This window comes from Notolepis coatsorum, assembly GCF_963971535.1.
Source record: "Notolepis coatsorum genome assembly, contig: SCAFFOLD_1808, whole genome shotgun sequence".
Taxonomy (NCBI): Eukaryota; Metazoa; Chordata; class Actinopteri; order Aulopiformes; family Paralepididae; genus Notolepis; species Notolepis coatsorum.
Genome location: NW_028169088.1, coordinates 1 through 24,868, shown reverse-complemented (window position 1 = coordinate 24,868; position 24,868 = coordinate 1). Strand labels below are relative to the sequence as shown.

Genomic DNA, 24,868 nt, shown 5'->3' with positions numbered 1-24,868 from the left:
GAGGTATTCCAGCACAACGCTTTACTTATAGAATCATTACCCATGAGGGGATAGAATAGAATAGAATAGAATAGAATAGAAGTACTTTATCGATCCCGAGGGATACAAGTGTAAACGCTCTTGTGAACTCAGACATTAGTCTGAAGTCTGGAGATTACGCCATTGGATGGATGGATGGATGGATGGATGGATGGATGGATGGATGGATGGATGGATGGATGGATGGATGGATGGATGGATGGATGGATGGATGGATGGATGGATGGATGGATGGATGGATGGATGGATGGATAGATCTCTTACCTTCCTCATCCTGGCTAGGGGGAGGTGGAGGGGGCGGGGCCGGAAGATCCAGGCCCTCATTGGCCAGGTGAGGGATGACATCCTCAGAAGGAAGAGGGGGTGGGGATGGGGGAGGTAAGCCATTCTCTTCAAGCACTGGATGGAGAGAGAGAGAGAGAGAGAGAGAGAGAGAGAGAGAGAGAGAGAGAGAGAGAGAGAGAGAGAGAGAGAGAGAGAGGGAGAGAGAGGGAGAGAGAAGCGATTCAGTTAGATAAAAGAGAGAAAGCAGCAGTGCAGAGAGAGAGCGAGAGAGAGAGCAAGGGGGTTGGGGAGAGAGAGACACACAGAGAGGTAAACAACTATCCAGGTTCTGTATAACAAGCTCATATTGTCATTCATTCAAGATGAGAAGATAAGTGGAGGAGAGAAGAGGTGAGGAGTAGGGATGGGCGTGAGTCGTAGCTATGAGAAAAATAGATTTTTGTTTTACATATTTGTTTCACATGTATGTGTAAGATTATAACTGTTTGTTGGTTTCCTTAAACATATACGTGAATGAACAAAATGAAGTAAAAAAAAAATATATACTTTTTTTTTTTCGTTTTTTTTTCCTTTATGAGTAATACACGATCACTCGAGTATAGCATGCGATCAATCGATCTGGATTTGTCTTAAAAATGCCCATCCCTAGTGAGGAGAGGAGAGAAGACAAGAGAAGAGAAAAGGAGAGAGAAGAGAGGAGAGAAGAGGTGAGGAGAGGAGAGAAGAGAAGAGAGGAGGAGTGAAGAGGAGTGAAGAGGAGAGAAGAGAAGAGAAGAGAAGAGAAGAAGAGAAGAGAAGAGAAGAGAAGAGAAGAGAAGAGAAGAGAAGAGAAGAGAAGAGAAGAGAAGAGAGACGAGAAGAGAAGAGAAGAGAAGAGAAGAAGAGAGGAGAAGAGGAGATAAGAGAAGAGAGGAGAGGAGCGAAGGGAATAGAAGAGAAGAGAAGAGAGGAGAGAGGAGAGAAGAGGAGAGAAGGGAAGAGAAGAGAAGAAAAGAGAGGAACGAAGGGAATAGAAGAGAAGAGAAGAGAGGAGAGAAGTGGGAGATAAGATAAGAGAGGAGAGGAGAGAAGGGAAGGGAAGAGAAGAGAAGAGAAGAGAAGAGAGGAGAGAAGTGGGAGAGGTGTGCTAGTTATATTATCGTATTAGCTTACGCTCTGCACTCTAGTGGAACTATCCCTTTATCCAATCTAACACTGAATAATATTTCTCCACCCATTCTCCTGGCCACACCCACATCCGCTCCTCTACATAAGCGGGGTCGTGGCCATACTAACAGCTCCTTCCCTATTTTCACCACCGTAGAAGTGACTGTATACACCACTTCGAGTTTAGTGCCGAAATAGTTGTTGGAAAGGAGCTACGTTGACATTGTATCTTTGTTTTTCTCTCTCGCAATTTTACGAGAAAAACTATGAGATAATGTTTGCACCGTCGGAGGGTTTAGACCAGGGGTCAGCAACCTTTTTGACATGGAGTGCCTGTTTGAAATATAGTTGTAACTAGTGTGCCTCAACAATATTCCATGCATCGTACATTTTTTTTCTCTCATAATCAGGTATTTTTTATGATAATTTTTACATTATTACATCGTTATTGTTATTGTTATTATTAACAATATTATTATGATGGTTGTATCAACCCTAAATCTGAGTGGGGGGGGGAATGCAATGCAGACAAACAGCTGCATACAGTGCGACCATTTCACTCACATTTGCCCATTCATTTTTGGACACATCACACACCGGTGTGTGTACTGTACATGTGCTGTCATAGCTCCACCTACAGGCCTAATGGAGAACACCAGGAGAACACCAGGATGTGAATGGAGGGTGAATGTGAGGTATATCGTGTAAATAAGTTTTGATTGATCGCAAGACTACACTGTAAAAAAAATAATAATAATAAGTTACCAAAACTTAAAAATATTGAGTTCAGTTACTGTGCATTAAGGTTTTCAGTTTTCAATCCATAATAAGTTAACAGAAAAATAAGTACACAACCACATTATTTCAACCTAATAAAACTATGTTTATTGTCATTGTTTTAAGAACACAAGTTGACTTGGTAATACTCACATTTTGAGTACAAAAAATTGCTTTTAACATGTGCAATGTTCAATGAAATAGAAAAATAAATAATAAAATGTGTTGATTAATCCCACTGGTCACAATGGTGAACGTAATAATGTTTTTGTTATAAGGCTCTGCAAATGTTACTGAATGATGTAACATGTATTTCCAGCTAAATTGAAATAATAAACAAATAAAGGGTCTCAATTAAATATGTGGTAGTAAAAAGAACCTATGGGAAGATTTCAACAAGATGCGACAACAGTGCAAAATATTACACTATAATATTTCAAAGCAAAAAAAAAAAAAAAAAATTTATATATATATATATATATATATATATTTTTTTTTTTTTTTTTACTGCTGCCCCCTGTGCCTATGCAAATGCCCCCGCGTGCCTATGCAGGCACGCGTGCCTAGGGTTGCCTACCCCTGGTTTAGACGCTCGCAACGTCACCCTTTACCAGCGCTTCACCATCGCCGTGTCCTCCATGCGTCGTGGGGCGTCTCTGGCTCCGCGGTCGTGGCAGCCAGATACGCCTGGGCGGCGCCCGGTGGTGAGTTTGCCTCGCAGAGGGGCTGTTGAGCCTCCATCTCCTGTGAGATGGCCTGGTTCCGGCCCTGGTTCCCCTGCCAGTGGACAGTCGGTCGATAGGCCGACAGCTCCTCTGGTGGCAGGGGATTTGCATTGCAGACTCTTCGCCTTGGCTCGCTCTCGTCGTAAGGCGGCGAGCAGCAGGGGCGAACGGCCTGGCTTTGGTGTTGCGCTGGAGCCGGACGAGAGTTCTCTTGCCTCTTCTCCATTTCCGATGGAAACTGAGGATCACATGGAGGGGGCGAGAGCTCTCTTGTTCGAAGCCCCAGTAGAGACGTATCACTCTCCCCCTCGGGGAGTGGCAGGGAGTGTTGCGTCTCCTTGGGGTCCCTTGTAGTCCAGGGTTGGGTTAGAACCTCCAACCCCGAGACAAGATGCCCAGATATCTGCCGCGTCGGACGTTGGCGCCCGAGGCAGCCTCCCGTAAGTGAGGGACGCGAATGACGTGGAGGGAGGTACGCAAGGGGAGTTGCTTGCCTTGTTCCCCGAGCTCATGGCGGCCGCCGCAGCCGCTAATGGCGTGGCGTTGCCGCAGCCACTGCCGACACCTGTTCCTGATGACATGATAGGTCATCTCTGGCAACGTCGTCCTGTGAGAGAGACGGGCGTTGTCTGCCCATTCTTCCCAGCAATAGAGGCCTACGTGACACAGGGACAGGTAATCTCCCGCATTGTTAGCCTTACCCCCGCCTACGTACCAGTCACGCGGGTGGTGGGTTTGGTCCAGGGGCTAAAGGACGGGGTGCCTCGACTTGATAGCCCGATGACATCCATACTTTGTCCCGCAATGGTGTGGGAGCCGTTAAGAAAGCCGGTTCCCCAAGGGAAATCGGCTAGGCAGTTGGCTAATTGGAGTGACCAGGTGTACATCGCCACGACTCAGAGCCTAGCTGCGACCTCCAACATCGCGCAGCTAGCGTGCTACATGTCAGGGCTGATGGCGGGCGTGTCGGTATTGGATGACCATCAACAATACCTTCACGCCCAGGCGGCTGGAGCCATCCTGCACCTAACCCAGCTGCAGGCGATAGCCGCCAGGAAGGAGCGCGCCCTGGCAACTCTCTCCCAGCGCCATCTTTGGCTGGAGCAGGCGCGGGTGCCAGAACAGAGGAGGATTCCGCTGCTCACGGCCCCCCTCTCCGATGCTGGGCTATTCGGGTCGGCCATGCAGCAGATGACGGCAGCCTGCAGGGAGATGGAGGAAGAGCGCTCCGTGCTCCAGCCCCATTTCCCCCGACCTGATGCCACCGGTGATGTCCGAAAGAAGCAACGCCGGCAGAGGACCGCGACCGTTGCCTCCGCCACCACCGCCGCCACTGCTGGACCTTCGGCGAAGAAGGCCAGGAGTGGAGGGAGTGCCTCGACCGCTGCAGCCAGTCGCCCCACGCCCGGAGGTAACGGTAAGGATCGTCGTGACCAGGCTCCCCAGAACCGTTCCTCCGGGCCGGCTTCCTATGGGGGCAAACAGCGCTCTGCACGCGGCAGGCGCGGCTAGTGACTCCCCTGTTTACTCCCCTGTTTACTCCCCCCCAACATGAGGGGCTGGTTTTTGTTACAAAATGTGTGTTTATTCACTATATATTGGGGATACGATGTATAACCCTCACCTAGCTGTGGGGTTGTGTGTTTGCTTAGGGAGTAGGACAGTTTTCTTGAAAATTGTGTTTCTGGTCGCTATACATGTGTGCTTAGCAAGGCCTGTGGCGAAAGACTTGTCTTCCCTCATCATGAAGAAGACGGTGTTCTTCTTGCAGTAGTAAGAGTGAACTTTACCTTTTTTATCTGAGGGGGTTGTGTGTATTCTGTTACGTTTGGGAATCGAGTCCACAACTAGGTTAGAGTGTTAAGCCCTTCCCATAGTTGAGCGCACAGACTCCCGCGGGCTCAAAGCGGACCCACAGCAGAGTCCAAGTGCAAAGCTCCTATTTTCTGACGCGCGGACATCCGCAGCGCCCACTTGGTGTCACACAAAACGCTGCTCTGGGTTTTGGTTGACATCGAACTGCATTTAATGTGCCGCCGATCTGCATTTTACTCTGACCACTCGCTCCGTGCCAACAGAGAGTAGGGCTTGAGATGTTTGAATGGCTTTTCTAAATTGTGTGTAAAGTGTGTAAAACTGCCCGTTTTATTATCGAAATATTGGAAACGGAGATAACATACTCTTTATTTTGACATCGGATGACGACGACATGACAGAAGTTGAACAGCGTGGGGAAAATCTTGTAAACTGGCATGAGACATGTAGGAAATTGTTCCGCGGAGGTCCGCTCGACTATGAAAGCTCAAAGAGTCCAGCAGACCTCTGTGGAGTCCAGTCCGAGTACAGTCCGCTCGACTATGGGAGCACCTTTAGCCTGCAGAAGTCACATATCGCTGCTGTCGGGACAAAACCTCATAACTCCATTTTTTAAATATTTTTTTTATTATATAAATCAACTCCGTAGATCATCCTCCATATGTGTGTGTGGGTTTTACAAAGTTTAAACAATGGGAAAGCATTAAACCGATCATCTGTCTAAACCTCCTAACTCTATTCACCCTCAAATCTGTGTTCGTTTTTTTCATCTGCTGAAAAGTTGGGTTTTTGGAGTTATGAGGTTTTGTCCCGACAGCAGCGATATGTAGCTTGTACCGAGGTCTTTGACCCTCTCTTTAAACGTCTGTTGTTTTCTCTTTACTTAGGAAGTATGAAAACACGGGTGACGTGTTCATGAGCCTAAAGCCTTGTATAAAAACCAGTTTTTTCACAAACTAGTTTTATCGTCTGTGGCTGGCGTGCAATGGTTGAGCTTATCTTAGAGGATATACGCTTTTTCATGTAGCATGCTAGATAACTGGTATCATGCGCTGCTTGTTATTTTCATCGTATCCGGGGTATGGGGTCATAAGAGGGGTGAACTGATAAACCCCTCCCCCATTTTTACTGATCGGCCAGGGGGTTGGACCTCCTGTTCTTCGGTCTTCCTGTCACGCTGTCGGGTCAGCGCGTCACAGGGTGGGGAGAGGGGGGGGGGGGGATAATTCCCTGGTCCAACGCCATATTTGGGCAGGTGGGTCAAGGAATTTCCCCGGCCATAGAATACGTCACTGGGCGCGTTTCTATTGGTCATGAGACTTCCGTGAGTTTTTTTCAGGCTCCATGTTGTGGACCACTGTCATTGTCAAGATTGAGTTATGCGGTGTGTTGGAAACTGTTGTTTTCTGCTCTGCTCTCTATTGCATATGTGTTGAGCTTTTGGTCACGTGGCTCAATGTTTACATATATCTTTTCAATTATTACTCACGTGGGAGGTCTCTCTGGGGGTTCCCTGTCTCCTCTCTTTTATACAGAGCAGTGTTGACAGGGTTTTTTCCCTCAGACGCGTCATATGGGACCCATGTCTGTGTCTTTTGGCCAGCTTCCTGCCGCTCGTCCCAGGCGGCGCGGAGGGAACGTTATCTGGTTTCTTGTTAGAAATACCATTGATGTGTTTTGGGTCTCGACGTGTACATGGCGCTGGCCCTGGGTGCTTTCAGTGTGGAACCACGCATGGGCTGGCGCACCTTGGTTGCTCATTTATAAAAACTGCGTTTTTTGTACGAGCGACTGAGATGGAGATTTTATCTCTTCCGAGCGCCAGTGTACTAGGTTAGTCTCGACAAACTCTCGCTCATCTCTGGGCGGAGATGACGGAGTAGATCAAAGCATTGGCGGAGGGGTCTCACGCCCATGGGGTGGGCCACCGGGTACGGTGCATTCGTGTTCTGACCATCTTGGTGGCGCCCTCTGTGATGTTTTAGATCGGCACGCGTACCTACCCCCCTCTTAGGACTGGGGATGGCGGCCCTGACTAGGACACGGACTGGTTCTGGTCACGCCGGACCAGGTCAGTTAACCCGCTGTCCGCCGGGGCGCAGATCTGTTGTTTTGGTACCCTGAAGGACTTTGTGCTTTTTCGGGGGGAAAATGCCGGGTTGGCCCGGGCGTCGCAGGGATTGATGTTATGGAGGTGTGTGTCGTGGGTATGTCACTACGAGTTATCCTTTGCAGTTGCTTGGTCCATATTGTGTTGTACCTTGCGCTGTGCTAAGGGGCCTGGTCCTTCTCCATTCATTTTCGCCCCTCCCTTCCCCTGCTCGGCAGGGCTGGGAGGGGGCTGTTGAGGAGGTTTCTATTGAACCCCTCTGGCATCCCTGTGTACGTCCCGGTCCACCGGGCCCAGGTCCGGACTCGTTTTCGTTGACCTGTTGGCCTGGGTTAACCCCTTCTTGAAAACTGAAACACTTGTACTGCCTGTATAGCCGGTGTATACGCGCAGTTGTGTTTCGGAGTTTTTTTCTTGGGGGGGTTAAGGGAACAATCGCCTCCTGTTAAACTAAACATAGGGGGGTGGTTGATTCCCCGGTGTGTTGGTAGCAGAGTCGACTCTCGGGTTTAGGCCGGGCTTGACCCCATCTGCCTGCGAGTGTGCCCCCACACTTTTCATGACGTCTGCCAATCGTGTCAGCCTTCTCTTGGCCCTCGACCTCTCTAAGGGGTCGGGTTTTGTGGAGGCTGCGACATGGTGCACAGCATACCAAATGCTTCTTCCACCGGGGTGCTGTTTCACAGTAGACCCCTTAGGCGCCTGTCTAGTCCGCAGTGCTCCGGGCACAGGTCAAGTTGTGCTCTTGGCCTTTTGCCGGGATTGAGGGATAAACCTCTTGGGGGTTGTCTCCCTGGTGCGCCGACTGGCCCCACAGTGTTGTGGGGGTGTAGCCTCTGTGGAGTGCTTCAGAGCGGCGTGCTGTAGGGGGGAAGGGCCTGCTCTTGGATTGGGCCCTGTCCGATACGCTGGCGATGTGGGGGGTGGTGTCACTAGTGACCGTCTGGTGGGGTCTCGATGCTACGGCATCGTTAGCCTCACCAGGCCCCCTTTTCGGGGAGTCCTGGCCCTCAGGCTGTTCCTGGGGCTGGGTCCTCCTCCGCTCTCCGCTGCTATGGCCTTGCCATGGGGCATGGGGGATGCGCGCCTGGGTGGTCGAGGGTCCTTCTGTGTGAAGGTAAGTCCCACGATCTGCTCACCATGTGCATTGAGGTGCTGAACCCTCTTCGCACAGTCGGATCCGATTCCCTCCCGTCCCCCTCTAGGGGGTCCGGGGGCTCGGGTCCTCCCCGGTTCTGATGGTTGTGGGGGGCCTCAGCGGGTACATTTGTCGAGCTTCCGCTCTGCTCAGCTTCTGTGTTCCACTAGAGTGCAGAGCGTAAGCTATACGATAATATAACATACGGTTATCCTATAACCATAGTTATATGAGTATAGCGAGCGCTCTGCACTGACTCACTGAGGACCCCGTGGTCTTTGCCTTCGTGAAAAACTTGGGAAGGAGCTGTTAGTATGGCCACGACCCCGCTTATGTAGAGGAGCGGATGTGGGTGTGGCCAGGCGGATAGGTGTGTACATGTGGAGAAAAATTATTCAGTGTTAGATTGGATAAAGGGATAGTTCCACTAGAGTGCAGAGCGCTCGCTATACTCATATAATTATGGTTATAGGATAACCGTATGTTTTCCACCCACCTGTTTCCAGGCAGATAGGTGGGTCCATCGGGGGAGGAGGCGGGGCAGGGGGAGGGGCTAGACAGCCGGCAGTGCTGGGATTGGATGTAACCTCGGCAGAGGGAGGGGTCACCAGCCCCACTGACGAATCAGGAGGAGGGGGAGGAGGTGGAGGAGGGGGCGGAGGGGCCAGAGCGGTGACATCATCATTCTGCGACACCACAGCCAGCAGAGGTGGGGGGGGTGGGGCTTCGTCCAGAAGCGTGGTGATGATGTCACACTCAGGCGACGCAGTCCAGATTGGCACAGAGGGAGGAGCTACAGGCTTCCCAAAACTAGAACTGAGAGAGAGAAAGAGGGAATTAAAAAGAGAGACAGAGTATTGCATTTCAAAACGTTTCAGTTTCTCAGCTTGATATGATGTAAATCTGACGGCGGGCCACCACACACTGCCCTCGTCTGTCGGCTCCGGGCTGCGTTTTCGCCGATCATCCAATACATTGTTGGAAAGTTGAATTTGCCGTCTTTCGATCGTAACCACACCCAACTTATTGCGTGATTCCATTCTCGAGTTACAAGATGAAACATCCCGCGAGTGTCATTTGACAAGCCGTTCTGACGAGTGACCACGTCCGGTAGTGAGTGGTCCTGAACTGACCAGTAACTGCTGATGGCGGAAATGATTGACCACCGTTGTAGCCAAGGAAGCGATCCCGGACGGGCGCTGACAGTGGGGGAAGGTGACGCAAGAAGACGAAGAAGTCCATTGTTTTGACTAGCATTGAAATGAATGGCGGACCGCCATTTTGGATAATCAAACATTCCTTTTCCATGGGATTTTTATAAACTTTGGACCTGTACTACATACCTGTACTACTAGACTTCAGGCTATGGAACCATTATGGTTTCTGTGGTAAAGCTTAGGTGGTGTTTCATATAAGGACTCAGACAGCGTGGCCATTTCAAGTAACGTCTTTATTCATCTAACACAACTGCGCCTGCGCCACGCCTTACAGCAACAGCTATGGATGCCCGTAAGGGACATCCACTACATCTCCCCTTCTCCCAGGAATAAACCTAACCTCCTCAAGTATAAACATCCTCCAGTATATTCAGACATCTACTACAGACATCCATTACATCTCTCCTTCTCCCAGGAAAAAAAACCTAACATCCTCAAGTATATGTTGAAATCTCTAAAGAGAACCATAATGATGTAACATTACATAACATCCCTGCACAGATAATACAGGTAAGTGCCTTCTTCTTCTTAAGGTGAAGCACTCATTTTTTTTTCTTTTTTTTTTTTACTGAACGTAGTCCTTGAGCCATTCTGGCGGCTTTATCTGCCGTCTCGGAACGTCTCTCACTTTAGTCTCTGTACTCTCTCTCTCTCTAGTCAGGGCGCTTGGCACTATTTCCTCCTCTGTTGTTTGCTCCTCCTGTGGAGTCGGTGTCTCTTGTGGCTCAGGGAGAGCTTGCAGATGAGCCCTGTTCCTCCTCACCACCTCTTCTCCTGCCCGGACCACATAGGAGCGTGGCGTGTCAGCCTTCCTGAGCACCGTAGCTGGCCGTTTTGAGGTGGAGATCCACACCGATTGACCCGGTCTCAGTTCCGGCCTCTGTGTGGCCCGGTGTCTCTCATTAAAGTTCTGCGTCTGTCTCAGTTTCAGTTGGTAGTCCTTTTCCTGAAAGGCCTTCGTTTTGGGCCATTGTGGTTTCAGGTGGGCCGGCGCCTGTGGCAGTGGGGAGCGGAGCTTCCTGCCCATCAGGAGCTCAGCAGGTGATGGTCCATGCTGCAATGGTGTGACTCTGTACGCTAACAGTGCCCTGTGTGGGTCTTCATTCTTACTCAACAGTGACTTAGCCGTCTTGACAGCTCTCTCTGCCTCTCCATTGCTCTGGGCAAAGTACGGGCTACTTGTCACATGAGCAAAGTCATAATCTGTGGCAAAGGCGGCAAACTCCGCTGACGCAAACTGTGGACCATTATCACTCCGCAGGACCTCTGGGACCCCGTGTCTGGAGTACATGGCCTTTAACGCCTCGATCACTCCTTTAGTTGTGGTAATGGGGGTTTTCTCTATTTCAATGTACCTTGAATAGTAGTCTACTGCTAACAGGTAGGTGGTGCCCTTTAGGTAAAACATATCCACCCCTACCTTTTGCCACGGCCGCTGAGGCAATGCAGATGGTATCATTGGCTCTGGATGGCGTGTCTGACTCTTCACACATGTTTCACACTGTGTTACTACCTTAGCAATCTGACTACTTAAGCCCATCCACCACACTGACTGCTCTGCTCTCACTCTGCACTTAGATATCCCCATGTGTCCCTCATGTAAACGTGCCAGCATTTCTGTTTGCAAAGTCTCTGGTACTACTATCCTCCGTCCTTTCATTAAAAGGCCTCCTGCACAGTATAGCTCACTCTGGTAGATCCAGTAGGGCTTTAGCTGCTGTGGCAGTTCCTCCTGTCTTGGCCACCCCTTTTTGCACTGCTGTATAAGCTGTCTGCAGACAGAGTCCTTTTGCTGTTCCTCAGCAATCTGTTGCAGCTTTGCCTTAGACGCTGGTAGGCCCTGCTGTACTGCCTCAACAAACACCTGTGCTTCTCCTTCCAGCTCTCTTTCCTCCTCTGTCAGTGTGCGCACGATTGGGGCCCTTGATAATGCATCTGCCGTTATCAACGCTTTCCCTGGGACATATACTATGTGGTATGTATATCTCAGTAGCCTAAGCCTAAAGCGCTGGATTCTTGGGGGTAAGTCATCTAGTGCCTTCGTACCTAACAGAGCCAACAGTGGCTTGTGGTCGGTCTCTATGGTAAATTGAAGGCCTATTATATACGAGCTGAGCCTTTCGCATGCCCATGTTACTGCCAGCGCCTCCTTCTCCACCTGGGCATATCTCTGCTCTGTGTCAGAGAGACTGCGTGAGATATAGGCTATCGGGCGCCACTCCTTGTTGTCCTGCATTTGGGTGAGGACTGCTCCCACTCCAAAAGATGATGCATCTGCAGACACTCTTGTCTTAGCATTTGGCCTGTACTGTGCTAGCACCCTATCTGAGGCCAGATCAGACTTCACCTTTTCAAAGGCTGTCTGCTGCACCTCTCCCCACACCCAGGCATTCTCTTTCACCAGTAAATCCCGTAGTGGTTTGGTAGTGTCTGTGAAAAGAGGTACAAACTTTCCCAAGTATGTGGCCATGCCCAGGAACCGTCTCACGTCTGCAACATTTTGTGGAGCGGGCATGTCTACTATTGCCCTCACTTTCTCTGGGTCTGGCGCTATGCCCCCTGCACTGACTTTGTGGCCCACGAACACCAACTCTGTCTGTGCGAACATGCACTTTTCATTTAGGGTCAGGCCGGCTTCCTGAAGCCTGGACAGGACCGCAGTGAGCCTCTCATCATGCTGGGTCCTATCTACGCCACATACCAGCACATCATCTGCGTGGCATATTATGCCCGTCAGCCCGTCCAAGAGCTGCGACATGCGCCTCTGAAAATGTTCTGGACCAGAGCTGATCCCGAACGGCAGGACATTGAAACAGAAGCGGCCACATGGAGTAACAAATGTGGTGAGCTCTCTGCATTCTTCTGATAGGGGAATCTGCCAGAACCCTGAGCGTGCGTCTAGCTTAGTGAAGATCTTTGCCCCATTCAATTGAGCCAATGACTGCTCTACCGATGGTAGTATGTGTCGTTCTCTACATACCGCCTCATTGAGTCTAGTCAGATCCACGCAGATCCTGATGTCTGTCTTGTTGGGCTTTATCACGGGTACCATACCCGCACACCACGGCGTTGGCCTTTCTATCCTTGAAATTACTCCAATTTTTTCCATTCTCTCCAACTCCTCCTTGACTTTGTCTGCTAGTGGTATAGGCACTCTGCGTGGAGTAGTGAGTGCGTATGGTACTGCATCCTCCTTCAGGCGAATGCAGTAATCCCCCTCTAGCCTCCCCAGGCCTGCGAACACTGTGGGGAATTTACGCCTGAAAAAGTCCCCTGGGTCCTCCAGTTCATCAACCCGCTCTACCAGTCGCAAGGCTTCAACTGCTGGCAGACCTAATAAGGGTCTGACTAAAGAATCTACTACAAATACCGGCTGGGCAACCGTTCCACTTTTGCTCTTGAGCTGGCATATGACTTGCCCTGCTACCTGCAGCACCATGTTATTGGGCCCATATAGCTTCTTATCTGTTGCCATCAAGGGGCCGTCTCTGCTATATTTATATAGTCTGGTGGGGATAGCAGTGACTGCTGCTCCTGTGTCTATTTTAAAAGAGATCACTTCTCCATTGAGTTCTATGCCTGTGTGCCAGCCAGAGACATGATCCTTCACTTCTCCTAGAAAAAGGGTGTCCTGTTGTAACTCTCCCTCCTCTAGCATCTCATACACTGGCTGTGCGAAACGGCACACTGCAGCGAAATGCCCTGTCTTGTGGCACTTTCTACATTCTGCATTGCTAGCTGGACATTCTCTCCAGCTATGGGGGGAAAATCGACCACATTTCTGACATTTCTCTGTGTTTTTGACTGTCTCTGTCTGTCTTGTTCTGGTATACCCTGTTTGTTTGTGACCATATGCCTCTTTCTTTTTGAATGGACGAGAGATCGCATCCACCTCTCTCCTTTCCTCTGTGTGTGTAGCCCCGCCCCGCATCACAGTCTGTTGCTGCTTCACCGTTTCCTGCTGTTTCACTTGACTGATAGCCTTGTTCAATGTCATGTCAGCGTCTAGCTGCAGTTTCTCTGAAAGGGCCAGGTCTTTTATCCCGACAATAATGCGATCCCGGATTAACTCCTCCCTCAACACCCCAAAGTTACAGTGTTCTGCGAGTTTATGCACTGCCGTTATGAAGCTATCCGCGGCTTCCCCTGGCTCTTGTTTACGTACATTAAACTGCGCACGCTCGAATATGACGTTATGTCGCCCTACGAAATGTTCTTCCAAACACGTAACCACAGTTGCATATACGAGCCTTTCCTGTGCACTCAGCTGAGTAGCATTTAGAATGTCCTCCGCTTCATCTCTGTCAGGATCCTAGGCCCGGTCCTGGCTGGACTGGGCAGGATGGTAACACTGGGCAGTACTCTCCACCTAACTTTGGGCAATGCCCTCTATCTGACATTGGCCCTCGGCCTGACATTGGCGCCCTACCACCCTCTAGTGGTGACAAACAATCGGTGCGCTCCAGTACATTGGACATCCTGACTACTGTGATAACAATCATTAATAGTATGATTAATGTGGTGTCATGGTGTGTACTGTTGTTGTCTTTCCCTTCCCTGGTGTGATGTCATGCACTGTTTTGGGTTGTTAGGAGTTGCTTTTGTGTTTAGTTGTGTTTAGTTGTTCTTTGCTTATTGTCTAGGTGTTGTTGTGATTCTGTGTTGGCCAGGTGTTCTTAATTGTTAATTAGTCGGGGTATTTAGGTGTCTGTCTGTCTCCCCTTCGTTGTGGCGACATTCCTCCAGTTACCCCCTGTTCCTCCACGTCGTGTTGCACCGTTCTCCCTCTAGTAAGTCTTAGTGTTTGTTGTTTTGTATTGTGAAGTTTGTTATTTAGTTTCTGTATTTTCCTTGTATTGCACTGGATTCTACAGTAAACATCATTCTCCAAGCTTCACTCCTCGCCTCTGCCTCCTCCATTCCTTCCCTTTCTGTATTATTGCATTCTACCTAACCCCATCGTGACAGAATGTCGCCACCAACATTAACGAATGCAGCAGGAAAGGCAAGCGATACCATCACCGTTGTCCTGGCCCTGATGGCCGGTGACATGAAGAGTTACTCACTGGCCAAATGGGGGTTCCTACTCCGGAAGATCGACCAGGTCGCCACTGAGAACCCGACACTGCAGACGGCCATGTGGGAGATGGCTGAACATGTTGCTGTCCTCATGGAGAAGCATAAGCCGAAGGCTAGTGTAGCTAGCCTGCCGACTGTTCTCAGGCTTACGGTCAGCCTAGATCCTCCCACAGCCGCTGAGGTTGCTCGGATGTCCATCGCCAGTCGGACGTCCACAGCTAACCTAGCTCCGCCGGTTAGCTTAGTGTCAAGAGCTAACCAGCCACTCCCAGCTAACCTAGCTCCGCCCGTTAGCTTCATGCCAATAGCTAACCAGCCACTCCCAGCTAACCTAGCTCCGCCCGTTAGCTTCGTGCCAATTGCTGACCGGCTGTTCCCCGTTAGCACAGCTCCTCCTGTTAGCTCCGCCACTATAGATGGCCAGACGTCCCCAGTTGGTACAGCTCTACCCGTTAGCTCCGCTCATACAGCTAACCAGACGTCCACAGCTAACAAAGCTCCGCCGGTTAGCTTAGTGTCAAGAGCTAACCAGCCACTCCCAGCTAACCTAGCTCCGCCCGTTAGCTCCGTTTCAATAGCTAACCGGCCGTTTCAAGCTAGCACAGTCTCCACTGCCAGACTAGGCTCCAGGTTCAGGGTGAGCCTAGTATCTGAGACAGACCAGATGTCTCCAGCTAGCACAGTCTCCACTGCCAGACTAGGCTCCAGGTTCAGGGTGAGCCTAGTACCGGAGACGGACCAGATGTCCCAAGCTAGCCAGGCATCCCCAGCTAACATAGCTCCGCCCGTTAGCCCCGTCCCAATAGCTAACCGGCCGTCCCCAGTTAGCACAGCCCCGCCTGTTAGCCCCGCTACAGTAGCTAACCAGACGCCCACTGCCAACCTAGGCTCCAGGTTCAGGGTGAGCCTGGTAGCGGAGACAGACCAGATGTCTCCAGCTAGCACAGTCTCCACTGCCAGACTAGGCTCCAGGTTCAGGGTGAGCCTAGTACCTGAGACGGACCAGATGTCCCAAGCTAGCCAGGCATTTTCAGCTAGCACAGTTCCCACAGTGAGTCCAGGGCCCACAGTTAGCCTAGCCCCCGAGGCTAGTATGGCTAGTAAGGCCTCCACAGCTGGTCCAGCTTCCACGCCCAGTCCAGCCTCAGCTCTGGGTCCTGGCTCCTCATCCCCGGATCCTACACCACGCCTCGCCGCCGAGACCGATCCGGTCTCCACGCCCTGCCCGGCCTCTCCACCTGGTCCGGCTGCCGTGCCGGCTCCCGGCTCTTCGACGGATCCTGGCTCCCCGTCTGGTCCAGCTCTGCGCCGTGATCGGCGTCCTGGTCCTCGCCGTGGTCTCCGCCGGGGTCTTCGCCGTGGTCTTCGCCGGGGCCTGCGTGGGATCCTGCTCCGGGGGTCGTCGCCGCCGCACCTCCATTCCGGCTCTCCTGAACCGGTCCCTAGTCCGGCGGCTGGAGGGCCTCTCGTCCGGGATCCGGCTCCAGGGTCCAGCTCCCCTTCCCGGGCTTCTACACCTGTACCCACCCCCCCTCGTCGGGCCTCGCTTCCCAGGTCCAGCCCTCCTCGTCGGGCCTCGGTTCTCAGGTTCTGCCCCCCTCCCCGGGTCTCGGTGCCCATCCCCACCCCCCCTCGTCGGACCTCTGTTCCCAGGTCCAGTCCTCCTCCCCGGGCCTCTGTTCCCATCCCCACCCCCCCTTTCCGGGCATCTGCGCCCGTTTTCTACCCCCCTGGCTGCTATGCCCCTCCTGGGTTTTTCGTTCAGCCTCCTGGTCCCTCGTCTTCGGGTCCTCTCCCTGGGTCCTCTCCGGGGTTCCGGCTTCCTCCCTCACCTGCTTATGGACGTTGTTTTCGGGTGTCTGGAAGCCACCCGTTGAGGGGGGGGTACTGTCAGGATCCTAGGCCCGGTCCTGGCTGGACTGGGCAGGATGGTAACACTGGGCAGTACTCTCCACCTAACTTTGGGCAATGCCCTCTATCTGACATTGGCCCTCGGCCTGACATTGGCGCCCTACCACCCTCTAGTGGTGACAAACAATTGGTGCGCTCCAGTACAATGGACATCCTGACTACTGTGATAACAATCATTAATAGTATGATTAATGTGGTGTCATGGTGCGTACTGTTGTTGTCTTTCCCTTCCCTGGTGTGATGTCATGCACTGTTTTGGGTTGTTAGGAGTTGCTTTTGTGTTTAGTTGTGTTTAGTTGTTCTTTGCTTATTGTCTAGGTGTTGTTGTGATTCTGTGTTGGCCAGGTGTTCTTAATTGTTAATTAGTCGGGGTATTTAGGTGTCTGTCTGTCTCCCCTTCGTTGTGGCGACATTCCTCCAGTTACCCCCTGTTCCTCCACGTCGTGTTGCACCGTTCTCCCTCTAGTAAGTCTTAGTGTTTGTTGTTTTGTATTGTGAAGTTTGTTATTTAGTTTCTGTATTTTCCTTGTATTGCACTGGATTCTACAGTAAACATCATTCTCCAAGCTTCACTCCTCGCCTCTGCCTCCTCCATTCCTTCCCTTTCTGTATTATTGCATTCTACCTAACCCCATCGTGACACATCTCCCATGAAGTATATCAGCGTATTGACTTGGAAAGCCTCTCCCTTCCTCTCCAGTCCCGATGCGACACGATATCTGTCAAACCTCCGGATCCATCTCGGCCAGTTCTTGCCGTCTGTGCAGTCAAACTTCTCCGGTGCGCTGACATGGAAACTGTCCGTCTGCGCGCGACCTGCTGCCGGTGCTGGTGCCCCTTCGCCGTCCGACATAGTTAGCTAACGTTAGCTGTTGTGCTATCTCTTGTAATAGCCTGTAATATCTCTCTCGCCGCTTGACCAGTCTCTTCTCTTCGTCTCCTAGGTAACGGGTTAACCCTTCTGACATGGGTTGAACACTTCTGACACCATGTGGTAAAGCTTAGGTGGTGTTTCATATAAGGACTCAGACAGCGTGGCCATTTCAAGTAACGTCTTTATTCATCTAACACAACTGCGCCTGCGCCACGCCTTACAGCAACAGCTATGGATGCCCGTAAGGGACATCCACTACAGTTTCCAGCTCCTACCACTCAGCTGGAAAAAAAAACAGGCATCTGGCAACCAGTAAAAAGAAATGTGAGTACACAAAACTTTTACTTCAGTGTGTTCAAACCTGTGTTACTCTATTTCATTAGCATTCAAAGTGATTTTTCTTTATTGTGTAAGAAACTTCAGAATGTTACCTTTCAAAAGAGACCAGACTCAACCTCTTAAGCATCGGTCAAAAACGGGGCGATAGTATATCACAGCTAAGGGGCGTAGTTCACGACAGGCCATGGTATATCACAGCTAAGGGGCATAGTTCACAACAGACCATAGTTATTATATCACAGCTAAGGGGCGTAGTTCACGACAGGCCATGGTATATCACAGCTAAGGGGCATAGTTCACGACAGGCCATAGTTATTATATCACAGCTAAGGGGCGTAGTTCACGACAGGCCATGGTATATCACAGCTAAGGGGCATAGTTCACGACAGGCCATAGTTATTATATCACAGCTAAGGGGCGTAGTTCACGACAGGCCATGGTATATCACAGCTAAGGGGCGTAGTTCACGACAGGCCATAGTTATTATATCACAGCTAAGGGGCGTAGTTCACGACAGGCCATGGTATATCACAGCTAAGGGGCATAGTTCACGACAGGCCATAGTTATTATATCACAGCTAAGGGGCGTAGTTCACGACAGGCCATGGTATATCACAGCTAAGGGGCATAGTTCACGACAGGCCATAGTTATTATATCACAGCTAAGGGGCGTAGTTCACGACAGGCCATGGTATATCACAGCTAAGGGGCGTAGTTCACGACAGGCCATAGTTATTATATCACAGCTAAGGGGCGTAGTTCACGACAGGCCATGGTATATCACAGCTAAGGGGCATAGTTCACGACAGGCCATGGTTATTATATCACAGCTCCGCTTTGCGTCGGGCCGAACTACGACCCTTAGCTGTGATATAATAACCATATACCATGGCCTGAAGTGAGCTATTGCTTTTATAAAATGGTTACCAAGTAGGATGTGGCAATATGAAAGTAAGACACACTTTAATTTAAAAGTTTATGTTATTATTAGTAAATTTGTATTAGTAAATAATAATGTTACAAACATAATAAGTCCTCCTGGATGACTGAACTGCAACGCGGTCTCTATGCAAAATACACACTAACAACTAGCTGGCGTTATTTTTTCCATAGTCGGGCAGATAGGCCAACTATTAACCAAGTCTGAATGCTGTTTTAACGTATGACCTAGGACCATTATTATACAGTTTTAATATGTTTTCAGGCAGGAATGTAGCCATTTAGGCATGACAGGGGGGGCCTTGAGATTTAAAAAAGAATGTATAAGTAAAAAAAAATTTACTCTTTTTTGGATTACAGAAAATTATCACTAAAGTGCTATCTGTTGAAGCTGCACTGTTCTCCATGAAAATACCATATTTGATAAGTTTGACCATTTCTCAAAAACTTTACAGACAACATTGAGACAAAGCTTCCTGACACATCTCCATCTCCTCTTGGAATAACTCATTGAAATCTCATCTGATACCACCTGGAGAGCTAGTTTCAGAGTGTGGTGCTGAGTACCAAGTATCTCATGATGCAGCAGTTAAGGTGTTGATACCATTCAGCACCACATATCTGTGTGAAGCTGGCTTTTCATCCATGATAGCTCTGAAAACAAAATATAGGGCCAAGTTGAGCCTTGAGGATGACATGCGTGTTGCCTTGTCAAAGACTGACAGCAATAAAGACTGTTTGCTTATTTCCTATGTTCGCTTTGTAAATTCCCAGTCACTGAGTGAAGATCTGCTGTTTTGCATTATGTCAAAAACAGAGCGACAGCTGATGAGCTCTTCAAAATTATTGACAGTTACCTGACAAAACATGGACTGAAATGGGAGAACTGTGTGGGCTTTTGCTCTGACGGTGCGCAGGCCATGGCAGGGAAAAGGAGGGGGCTACAGGCGCTTATCAAGGGGGTCTCGCCAAACGCGCAATGGATGCACTGTAAATTCACAGAGAGGCGTTAGCGTCAAGACAGCTTAGCCCTGAGCTGAATGAGGTTTTGACAGAAGTTATAAACGTGGGAAATTTCATCAAAACCCAACCCCTGAAAGCGCGCCTGTTCTCTGCGCTGTGTGAGGAGATGGGAGCTGACCATTCTGCAGTGCTGTTTCACAGCCAGGCAAGGTGGCTCTCGCGAGGGAAGGTGTTGTCAATTTGAAAGGTCACGATATTGGTGTTATTTCAATCAATTTAAACATGGCCCATTTCATGACTATTTTGTTGGGGCGAGGGGGGGGGGGGGCCCAAAATATTTTGGTCCGCCAAAGGGGGGCCTGACAGAAAAAGTTTGAGAAGCACTGGGCTAGTGGTCTGTCTGTCTGTGTGTATGTGTGTGTGTGTGTTTATGTGTGTGTGTGTTTAGGTCTTTTTCTCCCTGCATTCTAAAAAAAAATCTCTGCCTTTGATTGGCTATATCACGTTCATTATGCAAAGACAAGCCCTGATCTGCCTCTGATTGGCTGTTGTGATGTGAAACCTGAAACCTCTCTTCAGTTATTTTCACACTGAGTCGCGTCGTCGGTCGTCGCTGAAGAGTTTATCGCCGGCCACTAGAGGGCAGCGTCTTACCAGCATCCAACCGGATATGCCTTGCACTGCACTGTTATTGCTGAGCGGCCATCTTAGTTGTCATTCTTCACTTCGCCTCCTGCAGAGACGTTCGTTCACTCATTCATGTGAGATGCTTGATGCACCATTACTGTTCATACATATTATATATTATATTATATATGCATTATATAGATATATATATTTATGTGTTACTATAGTGTTATTGTGTATTCATGATATACGTTGTCAGCTGACTGTGCTGTCTGTGTCTGTTTCAGGGTGTCTTCATCTTTGTCTTTTATTAAATACTGAAACTGACATTGAGGCAGTGGCGAATCCTTATGGAAGCCAACGGAAGCCATGCCTCCCTAATATTAAAATATGAATTAATATCAAATATGAAATATGAAAAAAAAATATATATATATAATTTTTTTTTAATATAGTTTACATTCTTTTTCATCTGTGCATCTGTGTTATAAATTTTTTTTTTTTAATGTCTCCCTCTTCTCCTTCTCACTCCCTCTAACACACTGTCAGACTCACTGTGCTCACTGCAGCTAGTATAGGAGAGAGGCAGGGGGTAGGTCTCTTTCTCCAGGCTTCCAGCATTATAGAGTCCAAATCCGATCCTAGCCAATCAGATTCGAGCTGACTGCCACACCCTAAAAGTTTAAAACGGGGCTGTGAGGAAGACACTCAGCATATTTTCCCCTCTGCACTCTGAACATTGTATTAAACCGTAACTGTTCCCACGGGCCGAATATTGCCCCGATCCTCGCGAGATTAAACCCACGGGGACCTCTCGGCGTGCCGAAGCTTTTCCTAAATCACTTCCATCATCGAAAACGAGGGGAAAAGGTTGGCTCGCGACCCTGAAAATGTCGCGTGATTTAAAAAACGCTGTATTAAGTGAGCCTATTATGGGATCCACGCGAGCTTTCTATCGTGGAAACATCTGGGCGTCCCGCAACTTTTACTCATTCACATGTAGCCCCGAAAATGCTTAGAAAAGGAAAACAGAAAGCGTGGAATAAACTCGCAGAAACGGAAAAGTGTCCCACGGGCGCGCCGTGATTCCGATCCGCGTGAAAATATTCACGGCCATAGAGGAGACCGTGGGACACCTTTTTGCAACGAATATGTCTCTTGAATTTGCTCCCACGCGGCGCGCAAAATCGTGCAAGGAAAAATCGGACCAAAAAAGAACCAATGCTCCAGCAGTATTAATGACCCTGATGTAAACAAGACAAACGTCTTTCTCTGGTCTGCATCCCCTTATACAATTGTGTGTATTGAGCCGTACTGTATTGTACCCATTCTGCAATCTGTTAAATAAATAAAAAGAAAGTTTGACTGGCCGCCGAGCCATACTGTAGTGTACATGGTGACTGCTTGACTTAAAAAAAAGAAAAAAGAAAAAAAATTAATAAAAACATTTAATAATTTTTTTTTTTATAATTTTTTTTGGCTTCCCCTGTTATTTTACCCACGCGACGCCACTGCATTGAGGAGTGTGTTTCTTCAGTCGCCAATACACATAATCAAGCTGGCGGGCTCGTTGAACACAGCTGCCTACAACCATCCTTACAGACAGTACTGGCAAGTATTTTCATATCCAGCGTTGCAACTTGCAAAACGCTTATAATGAAAACGACCCCCCCCCCCACCCTCTCTCTCTCTCTCTCTCTCTCTCTCTCTCTCTCTCTCTCTGATTGATTGATTGAATGAAAACTTTATTAACAAATTGCAGAATGGGTACAGTACAGTACAGCTCAATACATACAATTGTTAAAGGGGAACTATCTTATAAATGGCCTTTTTGAGTGTTTAGCATTGTTTCCTAGCTATGTGAACTTATATTAATATGATCTATGTCTCAAAATTCTCATATTGGCGCATTCTTCCAATTCTCCTCTCACAATATTCACCCTCACTGAACTGAGTCATTTGAAAATGTGATGATTTGTGATGTCAGAAAGACACCGCTGCATGTTAATGTTGAGATACAAGATGAGCTGCACACAGTGGCTGGACCTGGACCTGGAGCCCAGGCTCAAAACGGCTTAAGATCTTAAGGTAGAAAAATGCTGTTTTTGAGGACTTGATTAGAAATACAAAACAATGAATAAAAAAAATATATATATTACAGAGGTGTTCCATAGACTCACAGGAATTGTGTAAAAGTGCCCAAATAGTGAAAGAAATAGTAAAATAGTTCCCCTTTAAGGGGATGCAGACCAGAGAAATACTTTCATCTTGTTTACATCAGGGTCCCCCATTTTCAATTCATCATAACATATATGACATACACGACATACAGATAGACAGTACTGCTACATCTATACATTTATGACATACCAGATTTGCAAATACAGTACTGTTTGTGATACAAAAAGTGTCCAGAAAAGAGTGTATAATATACATTTGACATATAAACTGTACATTGGAGGAGGTCTCTCATTCATCACGGTGGTGAAAACAGTTAGTCTGGAGCCCATTTTCACATGACCATTTTAATAATCACATTGTTGGGTTATGATCGGCGTGTGTGGGGATTTTTGGCTGGTGAAAATGCTGAGTGGCTAGTGACTTTGGAAAACCACTAGCCACAGTGGCTAGTGAGCCAAAAAGTTAATGTCAAGCCCTGAGGGCAGGTAAGGGATAATAAACCTAATCTAAACTAACTAATGGGGAAAACCCTTAGTGAAAAGGTGTGTTTTGAGAGCAGTTTTGAAGGTGTCCAGGGTTGGGGCGTTGCGGATTTCATGGGGGAGAGAGGACTGCATGGGGTTGACGCCCAGTTTACTACCAGTTTACAACTGGCAATCCCTGTTCAACGTGAGATTAACTATCGTAACAGATCTTCCTGCTATATTCCTTTACCTGTAATTTATTGGTTTCCCTAGTTTGTAGCTAAATTGACCTCATAAGCCCTAGCCCTATTTTCTGAAAATCCGCCAAAAAATACATACCTAAGTAAATGGAAGATTGCTCCACTTCTACAAGGTCCATTTGCATGTTCTTGGTATCTAGGGACATCTATGGATCTCAGGGAATGTATTCCCAGTGTCAGAAATATTGTGTCTGTTACTAGGGATGAGTAAATTGTGATGAACCAAAGGAGAATATACATTTTCCTTTTTCTTCTTTTCTTTTTTCATCTTTGACGGTGAATTAGACTACGTTCTAATTTATGACAATAACATTCAGGTTTGTTCCCGACGTGAGATATGATCCCCGAAAATTAAGAGGAAAAAAAATAACTGAAAAGAAGTCAGATGATTGACTGAGCTGGGAAGTGTTGTTTTTTTTTAATTTAATTCGAAAGCCCATCGAAAGCCCTGGGTCTCTTCTCTCAAAAGACTACACTCGTCATTAGGGCCCGCGTCCACCTAGCGCATATTTCTCCGTGAAACATGCTGGGAGTGCGCCGGCAGAGCTGGCTTGAAGTGCATTTTGTAGATGACAGAAAGAAATCTACAGCCATGCCGCGGTTTTGCACATATTGAATAACTTTATTGTATATTAATTATATATATAGTTATTGCCTGACACCACAGTTCGCCCTTTGCTTTTTATTAGCTTTTTAGTAGTGTATTCGTGTAGTTATTATTATTAGTTTTGTCGCGAATCTCAATGGTCTGTGGGAGACAGCCAGACAGGCAGGCAGCTCCGGTGTCAGGTTACAAACAGAGTGGTAGATGAATGGCTGTGATTGGTTGTCTGAAAATGAGCTCCAGCGCATCGCTCTGAAAGTTCAGAAAGTTTCAACTTTCCGCCGCACAAAAAAGCTGAGAAAAGAAGCCGACGGCAGCGCACTTCCTAGAGGCGGCCGCATGCGGCCGCATGCGCTCCCTCCCCATTGGAATACATTGAAAACAGATGCGTGCGGTCAGAAATATGCGCCAAGTGGACGCGGGCCCTTAGGTGGCGCCAAATCCACGCATCAATCCTCGCCTTTTTCCGACGTGATGCCCTGAGATTTCTACAACTCATATTTCTCTAATAACACTTAAAACCACTGGTAAACAAACGTAGTGCTGAAAATATACAATTCGACTCCTGATTTGACAGGGTTAGGGTCTTTACTCTTGGCTACGTAAGTAAGTAAGTAAGTAAGTAAGTAAGTAAGTAAGTAAGTAAGTAAGTAAGTAAGTAAGTAAGTAAGTAAGTATTTATAAAAGTGCGGAGTGATACTGATGATGATGATAAACCATGATTCTGTGAAAATCTTGTGAATCATAGCGGTGGATTATGCTCAATACCGTGGCTATGAACCAATCAGATTGCTTGATTTGAGCTCTCATTCTATAAAGTGAATTCAATAACAGAATCTTACTTGTTGGGCGGAGCCACAGGACACTGAACCGGCTCCAGGGACTTGGACCTAAAAAACACAGACAGACAGACAGACAGATAGATAGACAGACAGAAGACAGACAGACAGACAGACAGACAGACAGACAGACAGACAGACAGACAGACAGACAGACAGACAGACAGACAGACAGACAGACAGACAGACAGACAGACAGACAGACAGACAGACAGACAGACAGACAGACAGACAGACAGACAGACAGACAGACAGACAGACAGACAGACAGACAGACAGACAGACAGACAGACAGACAGACAGACAGACAGACAGACAGACAGACAGACAGTAACAGCAACAGAGCAAGAGTTTTAACCCTCGAGTCAACCCACTACCTGTCTCCCGAGTGACCGAAACTGCGATCTCAGTAAAACATATCTTTTTCATGTATATCCAATTTTCTTTCATGAATATCATTATTAACTTCAGTCCTCACCATACATATCGAATATTTATTCATTTACAGGATTTTAACCATTTTTAGGGTTAAGGTT

At 48.4% G+C, this 24,868-nt stretch overlaps 1 protein-coding gene across 1 annotated transcript; it reads right to left on the bottom strand.

Annotated features, from left to right (window-relative positions):
• Positions 1-303: 303 nt before the first annotated feature.
• Positions 304-24,383, bottom strand: LOC311248795 (uncharacterized protein; the record flags this gene model as incomplete). The annotated part of the gene is made up of 3 exons (XM_084339621.1): positions 304-438; positions 8,532-8,851; positions 24,336-24,383. Coding segments are annotated over 3 exons (503 nt in total), but the record flags the coding sequence as incomplete, so codon positions are not given.
• Positions 24,384-24,868: the final 485 nt, after the last annotated feature.